General features: G+C 38.2%; 1 protein-coding gene across 1 annotated transcript in view; it reads left to right on the forward strand.

Annotated features, from left to right (window-relative positions):
* The window catches only part of avl9 (AVL9 homolog (S. cerevisiase)), a 34267-nt gene that overhangs the window by 9414 nt on the left and 4094 nt on the right, over positions 1–20759 (forward strand). Inside the window, exons 5-14 of the mRNA XM_067578786.1 lie at positions 1713–1802; positions 1899–1965; positions 2474–2514; positions 2601–2639; positions 2726–2795; positions 4210–4700; positions 6169–6303; positions 6388–6607; positions 7811–7928; positions 8977–9030. Coding sequence (XP_067434887.1) covers positions 1713–1802; positions 1899–1965; positions 2474–2514; positions 2601–2639; positions 2726–2795; positions 4210–4700; positions 6169–6303; positions 6388–6607; positions 7811–7928; positions 8977–9030 — 1325 coding nt within the window. The remainder of the gene's footprint in view (positions 1–1712; positions 1803–1898; positions 1966–2473; positions 2515–2600; positions 2640–2725; positions 2796–4209; positions 4701–6168; positions 6304–6387; positions 6608–7810; positions 7929–8976; positions 9031–20759) is intronic.

The raw sequence follows: 20759 nt of genomic DNA on the forward strand, positions 1-20759 counted from the left end.
AGAAGAAGCTTTCATTTCAGTCTCTGTTGCTTTACGCACTGGAAATAATTAAATCAGGAGTCTCTTGGCCATGAAATATCAGCATGACCTCACTGTGATCGTGTAAAATGGAGAGAAGAGGACAAATGTGGGAGAGAAGATGTGATTAATTGTTGCGGACAGATTTTATTTCCTGGCATTCCTTCTCTGATGTTAAGAAACTAATCAGCTGAGATGTTGCAGTAACCGTCCTCCTCATGTGAAGTGATAAAAGAAGTAAATCTTCCTTTCATGTGTCCCCACAAAGATTTAATGACTTGTACTCAACGTTTTAATGGTGTAAGTTAGATCCACTAAGCTGTGAAATGACATTATATGTTCTTGAATAAACCATCAAACGTTCTGATCTGAATCTCAATCTAAAAAAGTCACGTTATGTCTAAATTCCTTTTGAGATAACGGCTGTGTCCACTTCCTGTTTACTATCTAGTTATCTGCTGTGACTGTAGAAAGTGATAGACATCACTTGTACAGCTGGATGGGAAAAATAGTTGATTCATTCTTTAAAATATTCTTGACTAACTTAGGTCATTGTTTTACAAAAGCTCAGTTTTCTCTGTATGTGTTGAAGATTTAAACACTGTAGAGAAAGTTTTGTGGGCGAGAAAAATGCATTTTTAGTCTGTAAAGTCTGATGTTTGTCGTCTTGTTTAATGACAAGACAGCAAACATTTTACTCCATGAATCAAGTGAGCGTGATACTGAAAACAATAGTGATGATTGACAGAAAAATTGATATTTTGATAATCAAATAATCCTGTAAAACCTTGAAAATGTTCAGACGACACGACTCTTGTGACCAGAAATGAAACCTCATCAACTAACACAAAACGAGAACACAGATCAGTGTGCAGAGTCACTTCCAGTCTGTTCTTCTTGTAGATGTGACAGTTAAATTCACTACGAGACAGTCAGAGACAGTCAGAGACAGTCAGAGACTATTTGAGACAGTCAGAGACATTAGAGACAGTCAAAGACGGTCAGAGATGGTCAGAGACGGTTAGAGACGGTCAGAGACTATTTGAGATGGTCAGAGACAGTCGGAGACAGTTAGAGACGACTCGCCACCTGGAGTCACGACGGTCCTGTAAACTGCAGCAGGTAAACATGCAGCGTAACCAATCACGTCACAGTTCACAGACTCAAAACAGCGAATGTAGCAGCTATTGATGTTACTTTTTGACGAAAAATTTACTTTTTATGCATATTGTAATAACTCGATTTAGACATTTTACACATTGTGCAAAAACTAAAATTCAAATGAATCAAATTAATTTGATTTATCACCCAACCTTACTGTCACTGTTTAAGCAAAACGATCAATATTCTCTGGTTTCAGCTTCTCAAATGTGAGGATTTGTTGCTTTTCTTTGTCCTATATGACAGTAGATTAATAATCTGTAGGTTCTGGACTGTTAGTCAGGCACAACTATCAAATTGAAGAAATCACAGTGAATAACATTTTCATAATTTTTTTAACATTTTATGAACTAAAGGATTAACCGAGACAATAATCAGCAGATTAATGTATGAAAATAAGCAGCCCTGGTAAAAACAATCAGTCAGATTAGCCATTAGCTTGCCACGCATTGTTTATAGGTGATGCTTTAAATGACTCAGACATAAACACACACACTCGGTTTGCTGCTGACAGCGTCTGTTCTGATTTCCAGCCTCTCTACGGTCTCCTCCAAGCAAAACTCCAGCTCATCACACACGCCTACTTCGAGGAGAAAGACTTCTCACAGATCTCTATACTGCAGGTGAGAGTTTACATCCGAGAGAAGCCGTCTGTTAACGTTCTTCTTCTTCTGTTTTCACCTCGACTCACTTTCCCGTTTCCTTCTCCGACCCCGCAGGAGCTGTACGACCACATGAACGGCTCTCTGAGGGGCTCATCGCTGGAGGGATCACAGGTTTACCTCGGTACGTAAAACCTTCATGAAACCACTTACAGTTATCATTTCTTCTTGACTTTTTTTGTCATTAGTGAAGAGAAAGGAAACAAGAGAACAATATTAATTTTAATTTTCCATTTTCCTGCTCTTTATCTTGATAAATTGTTTAAATAAGGCTTTAAAGTTGCAAAAATATGTAATTTCAACACAAAAACATTGATTGCAACGATTTAAATCAGCATTAATGCATCTTTTCATACTACAAAAACACTCATTTCCCCATTCCTCACTACAAATTTCAAAAATGGTTCTTCTTTTGTTCAGTTTTCCAGTCAACAGCGAGTAAGTTTTGTCGTTTCAGAGATAAAGATATCTTCAAACAGATCATATTTGTGGTTTTTTTTTAGTCTTGTTTATTGCGTCTCGTCAAGCCTCCGATCATGTGATTGCTGTTAACGGCACAAAAATGTTGCTGCATTTTTCTCTCAAGGGTAAATTCCTTTGTGTTGATGCTCTCGTTTGTTTTCTCTCCTCAGGATTATCACCAAGAGATTTAATACTGCACTTTCGACACAAGGTAGAAAATTACAGATACGAAGATAAAATCCTGGTATTTTGTTTATAATGTCTATTATCAGCAAATTTTCTTGTTTGTCTTCGTAGGTTCTCATCCTCTTCAAGCTTATTCTGCTGGAGAAAAAGGTACAAAATAAAAACTCAAACATATCTTTTCTTCTGTCTAATAGTAGTTTGGTCCTTTTTTGACATTTTGTTGCTGGTGTTTGCAGGTCCTGTTCTATGTGTCTCCTGTCAACAGACTAGTAGGAGCTCTGATGACAGTTTTATCACTGTTTCCAGGTCAGTTTCAAACATTTCCACTGCTCTTGTGAACCAGATTTGGTCTTTGTAAGGATGGATTATAGTTTGTATGCATCTGTACAGATGATAAAACTGTGAAAACTAAGGGGGGAAAAAAGAGGGATGAAACAGCCTGAAGAGTTCTATAAATATAACAAAAATAACATGAAAACTAGCAAAGCATCGTCAGGTCAGAAAGTATTAATAATAAATCTGCTAAATCCTGATCCAGCCCCTTAAATCAGGGTGCAAGATGTCACTCAGTGTCTTAATCCTAAACAAAAATCTTTAAAGCTGCTGTGATTAATATTTTTATATTAACAATGGATAAAATGTGTGTGTATATATATATATATATAATGTGAAAAGTGTAGCTCGTAGTTAAGATTCAGCTCATTGTTTTGGTTTCATGGTCCACGACTTTACTGTTTAGTTCACTTTCACCGCTTTTTATCAGCGTAATTTCCAGAAGCATCAGGCAGATTTTAAATATACAAACACTTATACACACATCATGTTCATACATAAACATATGCAGCAACTGTGGTTTTGATAATTGCTGGTAAAAACACATTTGTGTTAAAACTGGCCCCAGTGGGTCCATTTTTGGACCTTGGAAACAGCATTTTAACCTCAAAGGTCCATTTAGTAGCTATTCTGGAGCTTTCAGTCATTGTTCCAGCAGAAGTCTATGTTGGCCAACATGGATAAGACATCCTTAAAGCAGCTATGATCATTATTTTTATTAATAACAATGTATGTGAGCTGACGGTGTGTAATAATGTGTTGGTCGTGGCTCGTAGTGATGAACCTACAGAGAATTATCAGTGACTCTGCAGCTCCTCTCGGCTTCACAGAGCTTTATAGTGAGTTTCAGCTCTTTGTTTATCTGTCCGGCTGCAACTTTACTGTTTTGGTTCACTCTCAGCGCTCTCATAGTGTCGTTTTAACACGCGTCAAGAAGCTGTTGTCAGAGAAAAAGCTCTAAAAAGCCACTGTACACTACCTGCTCAGCACCAAACAGACATAGAGAGCAAAAACATTCAGAAAGGACAGAAACACGACACCTCATGAATGATAATGTTGCTCCGTAACTGCTGGATGTGGAAATAAGCAACCGTTTGCTAACAAGTTCAACATATTAACTTAAAAGCTGATGATATGTGTATATATATGTGTGTATATATATGTGTTGTGTTCACCACTCGTCCTGTCTGCTGCCCCCAAGTGGTTCCAGCGATCAGTCATTACAGTTGTAAATAAAATTTTGGAAAAAGTGAAAAACTTTTAAGAAATCAGGGAATATAGAAACTCTAAAAAAATTTAAAAAAAACACAGCAAATGGCGAAATTAAAACACAGATTAAGTGTATTTAACAGAAATAAGACATTTTCAGTGTGTTGTGTTTGTTCAGGTATGATCGAGCACGGCCTGGTGGACTCGTCTCACTACAAGCCGAAGAGCAGCGTGTCAGAGGACCTGAGCCTGGTGGAGAGCGTCTCGGGAGCAGAGGAGTTCGTCTCTGTGTCCGTCACCGACATCGCCAACACCACCTTGGAGCTGGAGGGAGAGGAAACCGCCCAGCCTGCCGCTGAGTCGCCCTCCCCTGGGAACGGCGCAGAGGGGGACAACAACCACCTCAAACCTCCGTCACGCACCTCTCCGGAGTCGTCAGAGAGCGACTGGGAGACTCTGGACCCCAGCGTGTTGGAGGAGGGCAGCCCCAAAGAGCCAGCTGAGGGGAGGGAACCGGGTTCGGAGCTGCCAGACGCCTTCAACTCCAAGCCGGGGACGCCCATCACCGTGCAGCCGCAGGCGGTCAGCGGTCAGGGAGCGGTCGTCCAGGGCCTGGTGTCTGGTCTGGAGGAGGATCAGTACGGCCTGCCACTCCCCATCTTCACTAAGGTAACTATTAGAGCTGTAATCAGTTAATCTAATGTTTTCTTATCAACTGATTGATCATTTAATCTATAAATATGTAAGAAAATGTGGGAAAAAAGTCCATCATCTGTTCTCAGAGTTGCTTTTTTTTGTCTGAGCAACACCCAAAACCCAAATTTAATATACTTCCAGATGTTATAAATCAGAGAAAAAGCAGCAAATCCTCACATTTGAAATGATTGGAGATTAAATTTCATTTGAGTAACTAATTGATTAAGCTAACATTAAACCAGATGTTAGGTTGAGCCTTCACATCAAGTAAGTATGTTTCACTTTCACTTGATTAGTTGTTCCTTTATGCTAAAGTAAGCTAAATAAATCATTTGATTATCTGGAAAATGCATCGTCACAAAGCTGAAGCAGGACAGTTTTTCTTAGCTCATAAAAAGTTGATCATTTGGAGAGTTTGGTGTGTTTGTGAAGGTGAAAATAACACAGTTTGTCCTCCGCTGGCACCGTAACAAACAAGACTAAGCTGCCTTGAAATTGAAAACAGACGAATAAACATCCTCAACTCTTGTTATCTTCTTGTTTCGATGTTTACTGGTATGCACCAGACAAAGCAAAAAGGAGATCTGAGAGTGCAGCATGATTAGCTAAAGATACAGAGTCTGTTGTGCAAAGAAAAACATCTGACAGAACGACAGGTGAGTAGAGAAGACAGTAGAAAACTTTAAAAAAAATAAAAGGTAATTGGATACCTCACATCAGGTAAATTAGACATCTTGCTCAGTTTTTACGAGGTGTAAAATCATTGAAACCGACCAATAAAAAAGCCACTTGTGAGTCCATGTGACTTTGTTTCACATGCTTTGATAACAACCTTCCTCTGAGATCCAAGACAAAGTTTCTACAGAGTTGTTGACCCGTTAAAATAACTCAAGAAACAGCTCACCAGGTTGTAAAATATCAGAACTAATAACTAATAATTAGTGCAAATACAGGAGGTGAAAACATGAGCAGAAAGCTATAAAATGACAAAACTTTCACATCTCACAATTAAATTATATGTATGTATGTATTTAGGATATCAATTGATTATTGAAACCTTTTAGTAACATCTTCAAAAGTGCCACATTTTATTTATTCTATATAACATATATAATTATATAAAATTAAGCTAATATATTACAAATGTTAGAAAGCTAATTTTTCACTTTTTCTAGTATTTTTAAGGGAATTTTCAATTTTTCTCACTGACTTTTGGGAATATCAGTTCATAAATAATCAATATTAGTTTATGAACAACAAACACAATCATGCTCACAGCCAATATTTCCTCTCAACACTTTGTTTCAGCTCAGATTTAAAGCACAAGCAGGTTTTATCCTCGCTGTGTGTTGTTGTTTGTCCCTCCTCTGACACCGTAGCCCAGATGAAGTCACTTGTCTGATATTCACACAGAGAGTGACCTTTTGCCTTTTGTTGCCAGGGTTACCTGTGTCTGCCCTACATGGCTCTGCAGCAGCATCACCTCCTATCAGACGTGACGGTGCGCGGCTTCGTTGCCGGGGCGACCAACATCCTCTTCCGCCAGCAGAGGCACCTCAGCGACGCTATTGTTGAAGTGAGTCCTTCATCCGCTGCGGGTTTATTTTAATATTAATGTGATGAAAGTAATGAGTTTGTTTGCCGTACGTGTGTGTTTCAGGTGGAAGAAGCTCGCGTCCAGATCCACGACCCCGAGCTACGGAAGATCCTGAGCCTGACGACGGCAGACCTGCGTTTTGCCGACTACCTGGTCAAACACGTGACGGAGAACCGCGACGACGTTTTCCTGGACGGGACGGGCTGGGAGGGCGGAGACGAGTGGATCAGAGCCCAGTTCACCCTCTACATCCACTCCTTACTGTCCTCTGCAATACAGCAAGGCAGGAAGAATCATTATTTGTCCTTTTTATCTATAACTCACTCGCCTATTGATTGATTCAATCTGTTCAATAATTCTCTCACTTCTATTAAGATTTTACTTACATCTCCATTAATTCGTTAGTTTAATCCAGAGTATCTGCAGGCTATCAAAAAGCCTATAAGTCTTTAAATATATTTGATCTAAATTTGATTATTAAGTAATTTTAAGTACAGTCTCACTATAATTATGTTCACTCTTAATTAATCCCAAACAACTAGACCTCATGTCATTTAAAAGATCATACATGCAAACTCTTTTTTACTGCAGCTGCCCACTTGTTGTGCTCCTCATGTTGTGCTTTTGATTTATCAGATTAGACTTTCCGACAACATAGCTCATGAATTTGGTGCTTTTCCACAGATTAATATGAATTCTTAGATGTCAGATTGTCCTTAAATGCACCACCAAGGAAAGCTAAGAAAATTGTTTCTGCCTCTTCTAGTCAGACGGTTTACGTCCATGTCCTCTCTCTCGCTAATATTAGGCACCCATTATAAACATTTGGCACTTCGCTGCAACAATTTTTACTTCCTCCACTTCATCTAGGCCTCCTCTTGTTGTAGCAACTAGTTTCATGTGGATTTTTGAATATTTCTCAGGCTCTGCTGTGAAGATTTGTGAGCTCAGAAACAGTCAATGTGTTCCAGAGCATCACGAAAATACTATAAGTATAATTTTAACAAACAAAACAATTCACAATTCACTATATGTGCTCAGTGGCTGCTTGAAAGGTGCATGACTCTTAATGTCCACAAAGAGGCAGCAAAATATGCCAAAATGTGCCTGTAAGAGAGTTTAATATTAAAAGTTAAGGTTGTTTTCATGTAAAGTTCCACAACTTTTATTATCTCTGTTAATTGTATCGTCTAGTTTTCTGTTTCTTAATTCTTAAATTTAAATTTATTTCCAGTTAAATTTAAAAAAAACTTAAAGGGATTTGTTTTTTCAAAAGGTGCAGCTGACTCATGTCCTCGTCCGTTTTATGATAAGTTGATTCTGTGTTTTCCGCTGTAGAGAGAAGCTTCACTAATTATGACATGAGCTGTAATTGTTGAATCGCACATAATCGACTCTCTGCAGAAAATGAGAATAAATCCAGTTATGCAACTAATCGTGTTCACTCTTTTTTTTTTTTTTTTTTTTTTTTGTTTCCTGTGTGCAGATAACGAGAGGCTGCTGGCGGATTACGGCGCGCCTTTCATCACAGCCTGGAAGATCACCCACAACTACCGGGTGTGGTACAGCAACAAGCACCCCGCCATGGCCGCCATCACCCCGGGGTAGGTGGACAGATTACCAGAAGTTAGTGGTTCATACAGTTTAAAGTAACCAAGATTCCTGCTGCTGGCGTTTTTTACCCTGGAAAAAACAGCAGTTTTTAATTTAATTGAACAGTTAAAACAGTGTAAAAAATGTAAAAAAATCCCCAAAGCTTTAGATTAGTGGCTCTAAAACTCTTTTTTAAACCATGACACTCCCTCATAGGATTTTGTTTTTTTCATGCCACCTCCCCAAACTAATTCCTTCTTTTGAGCTCTATTTACAGTGAGAAATATCTCCGTTTGTTGCTCTGACGGTTGATATTTCTGACTGCTGTCTACGTGGAAAACTCACAAGCAGAAAAGCGTGTTTAGAGTTACTTTGACAGCCAGTAACAACGTGCTGTCGTGTCATTTTAGCTTCTGCATAACGGCATATTTAACAGGATTTTTATATGGTGATTTAGCCTGTTTGTTTCTCATTTCTATTGTTCATCTGAAAATATTGTAGTAGTATTATTTTCTGTACTAGTACCTTCATGATACTTGAATTTCGGTAGTGATAATTCTTACAAAAATCCTTACTTTAACAAAAGAAGCCAATGTTTTTAAATGTTAAATAGAAGTAGTAACATTTAAATGAGCAAAATTAAGTCAGAGAACAAATATTATAATAAATAAATATTATTAAATATTATAAAACTGACAACTTTCAGTACCCGAACATAATCTGCTTTGTTAAAACAACTTTAATTTCTTTCTCAAAAGGAAAATTTGTAGGAACTTTGTGTGAAATGTGTTATTTTTCACCTGATTTTTTTTTTTTATTGCATCAACACAACATAACACTAAAATGCATTTATAAAACACAAAGAAAAGAGCCACAGTGGTGCTTTTAAGCTTAAATACATAATCTTGGCTGCCATCGTCTCCATGAAATAAACCATCTTAACATTTTGTGGCTTAAATCAGCTTTTAGAAACAAGATCCTTGATAAATAACCTTTTTTATTGTCTGGTGTGTGACGTATTATTTATGAATGACCTTCTGCTTTGCTTCTCTGTTGTAGACATCCGTTCCAAGGACAGTACAGTGTTGCTGATGTGAAGCTGCGGCTGTCACAGTGAGTTTACATTCTGTCATATCCTGCTATTCGCAGTACGATACAACAACTTTATTGTCCACTGTTGTAAAAAAAAAATGTGTCTTTGACTTCACCTCAGCAGCATAAAACAACAACTTTAAGACACAGAATCAGGAACAGTAACATGTAAAACATTAATAACAAGACGAGGAAGATGAGGAAGACACAGGTGTAGTGCAGAGTCAGCAGCATTGTGTCAGGTTTGTTGTGTTTTTTTTGGCTGAAGCTCAGTTGACAGAGTTCCCATCAAAACGTGCATGCTGCTGCCCTCTTATGGTGACAAAATGATGTAACATTCATCAGGTCAGTGTCCCACTAGTGTAAAAAGACAAAATGAAAAATAGTCTCTGTAAAAAAAACCTCTAAAAACACTTTAAACTTTATATAAAGCAATTTAAGCATATTGTTGCTCAATGTTTGCTACTTGTGGTGAGTTTAAGTTTTGATTATGGACAAAGATATGTGGATATACTTTACAACACTCTGATATTTTTTGCAACCCTTAAACATTCATTAAAATGTTGACAGTATTGTTTAATGTTGATTAATGAGCACAAAATATTAATTTGAGCGCAAGATTTGAGCTTTATAAGAGATGAGTTTTTGTCCTCCCCTTGATGCTGACTGTGCTCCAGACTTCCTAGAAAACTAAAATGAAACACTGGAGAAAAATCTAAATTGGGCAGAAAAATTAAAATGTATATTTATGGGTTGAATTTAACAATTAATTCTTAACATGTGTGCAGCTGCAGTAGTTTGAGACTCCAGCTTGTAATAATGATAACGTGTTGTCAGTTTCCTCAGTGGTGATCATGAAAGTCTGCAGTTATTAGCAAGAATAAAGGAGGAAATTATTCAAAAATTATTATCTTCAGGATGCAAAATAATATACAAAAGGTTTCTGATTCCATCAGGACACGTGAACATGGACAGAGCGGAGAGCAGAGAGGACTTTATACCTCGTTACAAACAAGTCATCTCAACAGGTTGTCGGCTTTTTGTCTCAGGCCCAGAAACACAGAAGAGTCAAATTAAGAGTTTAAACAAAAAGGTAGTAAAACACTGTAGAGGACAAAAAGGTTTTTGTCATCTAAGAGACAAAGTTAAAATGAACAGAAAAGGTTAAAAACAGAAATCTTTGAAGTAAATCCTCCACAAAAAGAATAAAAAATGGAATCAAGTCAGTTAAATGGTTTAGTCCTCTGATCAGTGTTTCCCTCAAGTTGACTGTTTTGGGGTTATGTTGTTTCCCAGTGATCCACTCAGAACATGTTTTTTAAATAGCTTCCAGCATCCTAACCACTGTCGGCAGATCCAGGTTGGGTATGTTTAAAAAAAAACGCAGATAATTTGGCCTGAATTTCAGGTGTTTGGGGTCGACGTCTGTCCACCTTTTGGGCAGATTACATTAATAAATTATCCTTCTTGACTTTTTACAAAGCTTTTATTGCACTTACAGTAACGTAACGAGTGTTGTCAACTCGAGTAACGTTACCTTCACTTGCCTCTCCTCTGCTCCGCTGTGTGTGTGCGTTGCCTCGCCAGAGAGCAGAAAGCAAAACGCAGTAGAGACTCTCACACTGATCTGAGATAAAACGAGTGCACATAAATTAGATAAATAACAAAAATAAAACATTTTGTTTCTTTTGGGGCGGGAGTGGGGGGTCCATGTCAAGACTTTCCCAGGCAATAACACAGACAGACGCATTTTGGAACTTGGAAATGATTTATTGATTTCCAAATGAACGGATATTTGGTGTTATTTTTGGCTTTAAAAAAAGATTTTTTTGGCCTGGCGGGGGTTCCCGTTGGCCTGGCGGCCCACTAGGCTTGGCGGCCCACCAGGCCTGTACGCTGTTGATGATTACATTTCCAAATGCTGCGGTGCTCGGTGCGCTCCCACCCGGCTCTGAATGCTTCACATGAATACTGTATGTTACAGAGAGCAGCAGGCTGAGTGTTACTTCATGCTGTGTTGGTAGATGGATATAGCAGCTCACTGGTCAGAGTGGACTCGGGTTAGGGTGGAGGGAGGGGGGGGGGTTGCGGTGACAGCGAGGATGGGCCGGTGATTGATGAGTTTGTCAAACGTGTGATGTGTGATGAGGCCTTCTTCCAGTTAGATGCCACAAAGACCAACGATATGGTCACTGATTTTAGAAGGAAATCATTCCACACCACACCATGTCAGACCTTCGTCAAAGGAACTGGCATCGAGTTTGTAGAACAGTGAAAATATGTTGGAACAGTTGTTGATAATAAGCTGAAATTTGATGCAAATTCTGATGCGGTCTGTAGATAGGAAAGTCATTTATTGAATCTGTTCTTACTTTTTCTATGATTTCTCGGTATGGTAACGGGACAAAAACCACCTGAGCTATATTGTGAAGGTGGCCGGTAAGGTGATAGGTGTCCTACAGACCCCCCTGACGGCTATCTTTGACCAGCAGGTTCTCTGCAGGGCCAGGTCTATATTAGACCGCACAGACCACCCCCTTCACTTTGAGTTTGAAACTCTTCCCTCAGGCAGTAGATTCAGAGAACCCTGGTTCAAGTGTAATAGGAGTATTGCAATAACCCTGCTTAATCTGCACATGTAATTCTTATTGTATTTACAGGAAACATTTTTGTACTTTTTGCTTCTGTACTTGTGTTGTTTTGTATCTTGTGCCCCTTCACTGCAAGTCAAGTCTCCCATCTGTGATGATAAAGTGACTGAACTGAACTCATATCAGTCAAAGTCATTAATTATGAGCCGGTTTCATTCTCAAAAAAACAGGAGCTGATGACTCCTTAAAGCCAAGGCTCCGGTTTCTTTCCAGGAAGTGTGGATGAAACATGACTCCGTCCACAGCTGGAGCACCGCTTCTAGTGTTACGCGTCAGATAAATGCCCCCACCGTGAGTGTGTCTCCATCCCTAACTTAGCTTTATGGTGAGAACACGGGCGGATCTGCTTGGCCGTGATACTCGCGGCTCTCACTTTACCCTCGGGTGTTCGGTGACACGGCCTGTGAACTTTGTCGTAATGCCTCGGTAAGCAAACACACAGACAAACTGTAGAGGAAGCTTCTACTGGGTTTAGTTTATCTGCACCGCATTTAAATCAGAAATGGTGGATAAAAAAAGTGAAATAAAAGCCAAAAAAGTGAGCCAGATAAGATGAAAAAGAGCAAAAAGAAATTAGTTTGGAATATTATAACAATAACATTGATTTCAATGTCAGTTTCTACAGCTTGCAGTTATAATTACTTGTCTCATGTAACTATAATTTTTAATTTTATCTTGTTGTCATGTGATAAATGTTCACATTAAGGAATGATGTATGTGCAGAGTTTGTTTTCACACTCATCTGCTGAAGGAGGAAAGTTTGCTCATCTCAAATCTCAAGTTCAAGTCGTGTATCTACGAGCATCATGTGTGACATCACAACTAGTTCGGAGCCAATCGCGGTCCAGTATTCAACGTACACAAGTGTGATGTGGAAACTCGAAGCCTCCAGTGCACAAATACTGAGAATGAATTTCACAGTGAAGTAGGAGACATCATGTGTCCAACAGGAAAACATATTCATAGATTCTGGATTTTTTAGTCACTAGTTTTAAATTATTATGATTCAAAGCATTTTATATATATTTTCATATGTCTTTAAACATCTCTGGAAGGGATCTTTAAGAATATGCACATGCAATTACGATATCAACTAGAAAAAGTAGTTCTGAAAGCTAGATTTTGACTCACGGTGGTGTTTTAATGGTGCATATTCAAATATTTGTGGGTAAAAACTGGGGAGGCTGGTCAGTAATCCAGTCTTGTCTACGTCTCAGATGATGGAGAGACGAGATTTTCTGTCCCATGAGAGGATTTGAAAAGTGGAGACAGGGGGTCAGAGTATGGTGTGTTGATGCCTTTGCACACCAGGAGGGGGGTTAAAGGGGCACGTGTTGCTCTCGGCTCCATTCACTGCGCTATAAAACTCTGGATATAGCCGCTACGGTGGCGGGGGGGGGGTCACAAGGGGGGGGTGCAGACAGGAAGCTCGGCGCTCGGCCATCTGAGCTTCTCGGGGAATTAACGCGTCTCATTTCCTGCCTCAGCTTTGTGTCAGAGCGGGGGGGGATTCAGCCCAGTGTGTGTGCGTGAGGTTTGCCTACACGTGTTCACTAAACGCAGACGTGAAGGCGTGACGGCAGATAAACGGCTCGGTCTTCACTGCGACCTTGAACGTCAGAGATGAGTGTTTATTGACTGTCAGAAGTTTAGAGCCTCGCAGACTTCCATCTCTGACGGATGTTGAAATCCTCTCAACCACGACAAAAAACTAAAGACGGTTATTAAATCCAAGAACACAAAGTCAATAATAGAGATGTATTGATGTGGATGAGAAACACTAATATTTCATATTTTTTCACCCACATTTACTGAAACAGCATCATCAAAGAGTCTTGGTAGAAATAGTGAAACAGTTTCAGCTTTCAGACACTGAAGACCAAGAAATTCTGCTAATTTGACAGTTGTATTATGTGACAGACTGTATTAACATGCCCGTTATACAATCCCCACATACCCGCAGTAAATATAATATTAGTCTGATAACCAGAATTGCAGCTAAAAGCTGATATTAATCATATACTGATACATTAGTGCACCTGTTTGATCCTTTATTTTTTTTATTACAGATTGAAATTAACTCTGGGCTCAATGTTGTTGATCTTCACACTTTATAATGCACTATATTATTATTATTATTATTATTATTATTATTATTATTATTATTATTATTATTATTATTATTATTATTATTATTGTTGTTAATAATAATAATACACATTATAGTCTACTTGCTCTAATCACCTCGATCAGCAAGTAAAACTTCCAGGACTCCTTTTATTTTTGTCCATGCGTGTGATGACACAACAGTGTTTTTATTGAGAAACAGTTTTTGGATCATTAAAGACACCAGCTGATTTTCCTGTTACTCTGCTAAGCTCAGCTCAGCTGTAATTTGTTTTTGAGAGCAGAGAAAGATCAAAACTGATGGTTGATACCCTGCAAACCTGCTTCATTTTTCAGGTCCTTTAATTTTATACTAATTTCCTGGAAATTTTTCAGAGTAATTTACAGGTATTTAACGGTTAATTTTTATGACATTTTACAGAGATGATGGTGCAGTTTGATGCAAATTATAAGAAAAAAGAAAGAAAAAGTGTTAAGCTAGTTTGTTTCATACATAGTTGTTACTTTCTTAACTTTCAAACATTCTTAATAAATTAGACTCTTAATTCTTTAACAGACAGAAAATACTTTGTTTTCAGTGTGTAGTTTTGTGTGTCAAACTACATATTAGATTTTTTTCTTAAAAACTCTGTAATGAATGCATTTCTCTTACACTACCAAATTACACAAAGAAATGTCCTAAGAATTAGCAATTATCACAGAAAACTACACTCTGAAAACAAAGTATTTTCTCACTATTAAAAAACTGTTAAGAGTCTAATCTACCTCAATTTTTTGCAAATAAGCAACTATGTATGAACCCAAATATAATTAGTGGGTACTTACTGTTTTTTCTTATAATGTGTACCAAATTACACCTCCCTCTCTGTAAAATGTTGTCAAAAGTTCCGTTAAATACCTTCAAATTACTCAAAGTAAAGCGTTACCTTAGTTTCTAGTGCAGCTGAGTGGTACTGATACCGAGTTCGATATGAGAGAGTCAAAATAATCCTTAAATTACATTATTGAAGAGTTGTGAGATATGTAATGTAAGTAATGAGCAGATACTAGAATTACAGAAACAGAAGAATTGTGAGATATGTAATGTAAGTAATGAGCAGAGCAGTTTACAGTTGAAATATAAACTTGTCAAAAACAGCTTCACAGAAACACAAATTTCTATAACAGTTGAGAAAAGAAAGAAAAGAGTAAATTATATAAAATACAGCCTATAAAACCTAAAATAAATATATATTATATAAACTATAATAAACATTAAATGACATAATGTCAGAGCAAGCATGTATTATGAATATTAAGTGATATTTTTCATTCTGGTGGACATATTATCTATTGGCGACACAGTTTCTTAACTACATCAAACATATGTTTTTGACATTAACTCTTATTTTATTCCATATTTCAGTGTCTTATTGTGGTTGTCTGTTGTGTAATTAGTTTTTTCGTAAAGCACTCAGTAACTTTTGCCCATAAATGTGCTCTATATATAAAGTTTTATAAATACATAATTTTAATTATTTGTATACAGGAATGTTTAGTTACTTATCAGCCATTTATATGCAGATACGCCGCTCAGGCTCTAATGTTGAGTTTACTTTCTGAGCGTCAAATCATCTGGAGATTCACAGTAATTCATGTTTACAATGGAGACTCTTTTTTTTTTTTCTTTTTGGTGACATTTTCCTAACCCCAAAGCATTGCCTTGTTGCCTCTCATCAGTCAGTGGAAAACTCTCTCTGCCTCAGTAAACATGGAGCTGTTTTCCTGCGACTTGAGCCTGGACGAAGGGAGGGAGTTGAGGGGGTGTGTGGGGGGGTGGGGGTGGGGGGAGGGGGGGGAGACTGGGGTTAGTGGGACAGACGGTGACTGGTTTGACGTATCCCACTTGTCAGGATGGTGGAGAAAGTAGAAGTGGAAAGCTGCTGAGCTCGTCACTCTCACCTCACATGAGGATGAAAACTCTTTGTCCCGCTGTTGCTGCCCTGCCACCTCCTCTCTATTTATACTCCCTGGATAAAAAAAAAACAAAAAAAAAAAAAAAACTAGGCCCTACGCTTGACTTCCTTGTGAATGTGCTGTGTTGCATGTGTATTATGGAGGCACTGCGGGCAAACACAGCCAACCCTTTTCATCTTTCCTCGTCACCAGTGTTGGACAAAGAGCAGCCGGTGGCAGAGATGTTCTCAGAAAACAAGAGTCATGTGACGAGCTGCGCGGCTGCAGGCAGAGACACACTGTTAGAGGATCGTTCTTTATTGTCAGCGTATGACTCCACGCTACATAAGGAGCTGTTTATTTGGGTCAGTCAGCTAGATGGAGAGTCAGAGTGTCTGCCAGGCTCCTTTCTGAGCTAACAGAGTACACTGTAGCTCAGGGGAAATACTGAGATTGTAGAAAACCAGTTTGAAACTGGGTGGTATCAGAAAAAAAAAGTATAAATATGAACATTTAACCACACATGAGCCACAGAGTTTCCATTATTCCACCCAAATTTCCCCTTAACAGCTTCAAAGTTGTTATAACTTTTTCCATACATCTTCACATTTAAGCACACTTAAAGTATATTGAGCATAACTCGTTATTCTATATTATATATACTATATATACTGTCCAGTACATTATTTTGTACACATTTCAAGGTAATTCACACATATTTTCATTGGAAGCTTTGAAATCTGTAGTAGAAGTTAAAGGCCCATTTGGAATTTTTTTGAGAATATAAACTGACAAGTAAAACCAATGAAATAATTATAAAGAAGTACAAAAAATACAAAAATAGAACATTTAGCAGCATATTAAACTGGAGCAATATAACAATTACATTACATTAATGAAAGGCGTGAAAATAAAGGTGTAAAATTGAAAAGACCTTATTGAATCTGAAGCCTCAGATGGGTAGTTCCAGTTTTGAGGTATTCAGATACATTATGGAAGAGTTTGTTCAAATCAAATCATTTTTTTGTGTTTTTATGTGAAAATTCAGTATAAAGACTCTGTTAACAAACTTTAAAGAGTAGATTTTGATTTTAAGTTGTATGTTTCAGCATAAAAAACGGATACAAAAGACATAAAAAACAAAAGATAATAGCATTAAGTTTACATTTAACTTGTACATTTTGAATATGACCACTAGTTAATTCCATTGAGCAATGTTTTTATGAGCGAGTCTCCATTTTGTTTGGATCAAACGGATGAGCTTGAGGACGCATTTGTGTACGAGCGCTCGGGGAAACATGACACACATTCCCGCCGAATGTTTTTCCATTGGTCGACAGTTGATAGCTGTAACGTACCAAGAAACTTTGCAATGCACCAGTAAAAGGCAGGGAAGGGTATGACTGCTAGCGAACAAATAGTTTTTTTAAAATTAGCTTTGCAAATTATTTATGAGGAAGGAAATGCATTCAACACTTCTGTTAGACCTCAGGAATATACACGTACGTGTTACAGAGCTTTGTTGGCAATTAGTGGGAATTAAAACATGATAAAATCTCAATTTGCAAAAAGTTTTTGTCTTAAAATATTGTAAAGCCTGAGAAATAAGTGATGAAGGCCAGAAGTCTCAACATATGAAAGGCATTGACCAGTAATATTACGGTAATTCCTACTATCGATTATTTATTTATTTAATTATTCTATTGGTTATTATTATTTTATATGATTATGCATTATTTATATTATTATTATATTATTATTTATTACGACTATACTGTTGCAAAGCGCAAATAACTACTTAAAGTTTTAAAGCCACTATGTGCAGAATTTAAAAATGTCTGACTTTTGTGCCCCCTAGTGGTAAACACACATAAACCACCAAGACTCCACTACAACACATTGTATTTTATGGGTATTGTATTTTTGGGGGGATTATTAGCCTGACTAAGCCTGAACTAGACAAATCTGCGAGCTCATGTTTTATTTGCTAAGACAGATTTCCAGCTGACCTGGCCCAGGTCTGGCCAATCACAACCATTTATCTGTACAGAGGTGCTACGTTGCTCAGTGCTATGTCACATGTTTCATTGCTCTGATTGGTTGTAGGTCTATCCAAATGCATCTTGGTTTTACCCTTTGACATAGACTGTAAAAAAAATATGGACGTAGTCACTGTGATGTCACCCATTGGTTTGTGGACTGCCATTTTGAGGCCTTGAGTCTAGCGATTTGACTGTCCCCATTTTGAATTTGTGACCATATTTGGACGAGAGGGTGGAGCTGACCCTAGCGCTAGCTGCTAACATGGTTACCACTGTGCATTTACAGTCTATGGTTAACTGTGATAATGCTAATGCTAATTTTCGCTAGCAAAAAACAGGTCTAAAACCATTAAAAGAAAATGTACTCACTGGAAAAAGTGAACAGCCAACACGTCCTTTTGTACAACCGAACACTGAATAAAACCTTTTTAGGTGACCAAAATGTTGCAGTTAACTTTCATGAACTGAAAACACACTGTGAAATAGTGGCAGCTACACCTATATTGAATCTGAATCTGAATCTGCGGTTACACCATGGTCAGCGTTGTCGCCGTGGTAGCGACTTGTAAATCACAAGGTAACCATGCCCTAAAGCATACCCTACTTTATCATCTATTTTACTCTAAATGGGGCCATAATTTACTAAATGAACATCATGCTGTATTGAAGAACACTTTACACTAGTGATTGAGACCTTAAACTCATTGGGAAACTGTTTACTGAGGGAAGTAGGGTCATTTTCTTATAGACTTCTATACAATCTGACTTCTTTTTGGAGCCAATGGATTTGCCCCCCTGCTGGCCATTATAAAGCATGCAGGTTTAAGGCACTTCCACATTGGCTTCACTTTTCAGACTGGGAGCTACCCACTTGCCCATTGATAACGTCCCTCGTAAATTGAAAATGAACTGAGAGGTACCAGGTTGGCAATGCAAGGCTGAGAGATTGTCTGATCTTGATACAAATACAAATGTAAGCCATCAGAATAAACACAATATTCTACACCTACTGGCTTTAAGCTGAGTGATTTTAAAAACACGCTCAGTATCTCAGCACAAAAGGAAGCTGGCACAGCGAGGACAGATTCCTGGTGGACGTGCAGGCTGTGGACCTGGATTATTGATCCTAGCAACAAGCGCTATGGCAACCGCAGCTTGTTTGGTGGATCCGCTGGGTATCCCGTGAGCGATGGCGCTGCAGGACAGCTGTCTGACTCTGAGACGCCACAGTGGCAGCGAGTCACGGTGCCAGTTCACGCTCCGCTGGGCTCGTTCTGCAGAGAGCGGTGTCATGTTGATGCTGCGGTCAGATAAACACTGTATCTGTCTGTGGTGTGTATGAATGACATCAGTCATGCCGGCAGCACACACACACTTCTCACTTTCTCTTTGGTTTTAGGTTTCATATCCAGACTAGATGTCCTGCAGCTCTGTTTTAGATTAACCACAAACCAGATTTTTTTTCCCCTCTGTCAGTGGCTCAGATTTAATTCTGTCATTGAATAATTAGGAAGGAGTGAGCATCATGTTAAAGGTGCAATCTGTCATTTTCCCCTCGTGTTTGAACCCCATTTGTCCCTTTAGATGCAAGACTTCTGTATCAGTTTTTACCCTTGTCATCGACTAGTTTCTGTCTCTTCCTTTTAGCTTTTTTCTGCAATCTGGTTGAATCTTCAAAAAATGCTTTTACCAATGTTAAACTGCAGCTTTGCTCATGTTTTCATTGGTTTTCATTTCATGTTTTTATGTCTCTTTTACTCGTATCATCTGTAGGGCTGCGGATTATTTTCTCAATTAATCGTTTATTAATTGTTTTGTCTTTAAAATGCCAGAAAATAGTGAACAATGCCAGTCAAAATTACTATGATTTCATGGTGTCGTCTTCAAATGTCATGTTTTGTCTGATCAACAGTCCAAAATCCTAAAAAATTCAGTTACCATCATGTATGACACAGAAAAACTTCAAATTCTCACATTTCAGAAGCTGCAACCATCAATCAATTAATCAACTAATCGTTGCAGCTCTAATCATCTGGTATTTACTTGTTCTGTTTTTAGGGATTGTTCAACATTTTGGGAAACACACTTATTTGCTTCCTTTCCCAGAGAGAGAGAGAGAGAGAGAGAGAGAGAGAGAGAGAGAGAGAGAGAGAGAGAGAGAGAGAGATTACTGTCATGTCTGGTGTCACGTATGGAACTAGTGAAGGGAGGTGGTTAGTTTAGCTTAGCATAAAGACTGGAAACAGGGGGAAACAGCTAGCCTGGCTCTGCCCAATTGTTAAAAATCTACCAGCTAAATTTCACTAAATAACATGTCTTGATTGTTTAGCTTGTATATACACACACACATAAAAAATATAAAAACAACAACAATTTGTGGTTTATGTGCCAGAACTACAGCAGCCAGAAACTTCCAAGAGTCTTGTCGTCACCATGAAGTTACGAGGCAACTGGTGGATGGATACACTGTTGTTCCAGGATGTAACTACCCATAAAACCACAAATTATCATATTTACATTTCTGTTTTTCTGTGGAGATACAGAGATACAGCATCTTAATTAGCTTTAGAGGCTAGCTGTTTCCCCCTGCTTCCAGTCTTTATGCTAAGCTAGGCTAATTGCCTCCTAACACTAGCTTCGTATTTAACACACTTCTAATCTCACTCTCTGTTTAACACAACATTCGACCATGCAGATGGCATAATGTTTGGTTAATATATAACTAAAATCATTTGCTCATTTTTACTTTAAAGATCCCATAAAATGGTGTCTTCATGGTGTCCTTAATGTGAAGTAATTCCTGTTGAAACAGGTTGTTGGTGAGTCAGAGAGGGATCAATCTTCATGGAGAGAAAAGCATTGGGAGCAAAAAGGCGGTATTGTTCAAAGATTTGTGATGAGTTTATTGGTTTAGCTTTTTAGTTGAATCCTCTACTGCAGCATCAGGTCACCACTGAAGATGCAGAAGTGTGTTCCTCTGCCGCATTTGTGGACA

This window comes from Thunnus thynnus, chromosome 21 (genome assembly GCF_963924715.1).
Source record: "Thunnus thynnus chromosome 21, fThuThy2.1, whole genome shotgun sequence".
Classification (NCBI taxonomy): domain Eukaryota; kingdom Metazoa; phylum Chordata; class Actinopteri; order Scombriformes; family Scombridae; genus Thunnus; species Thunnus thynnus.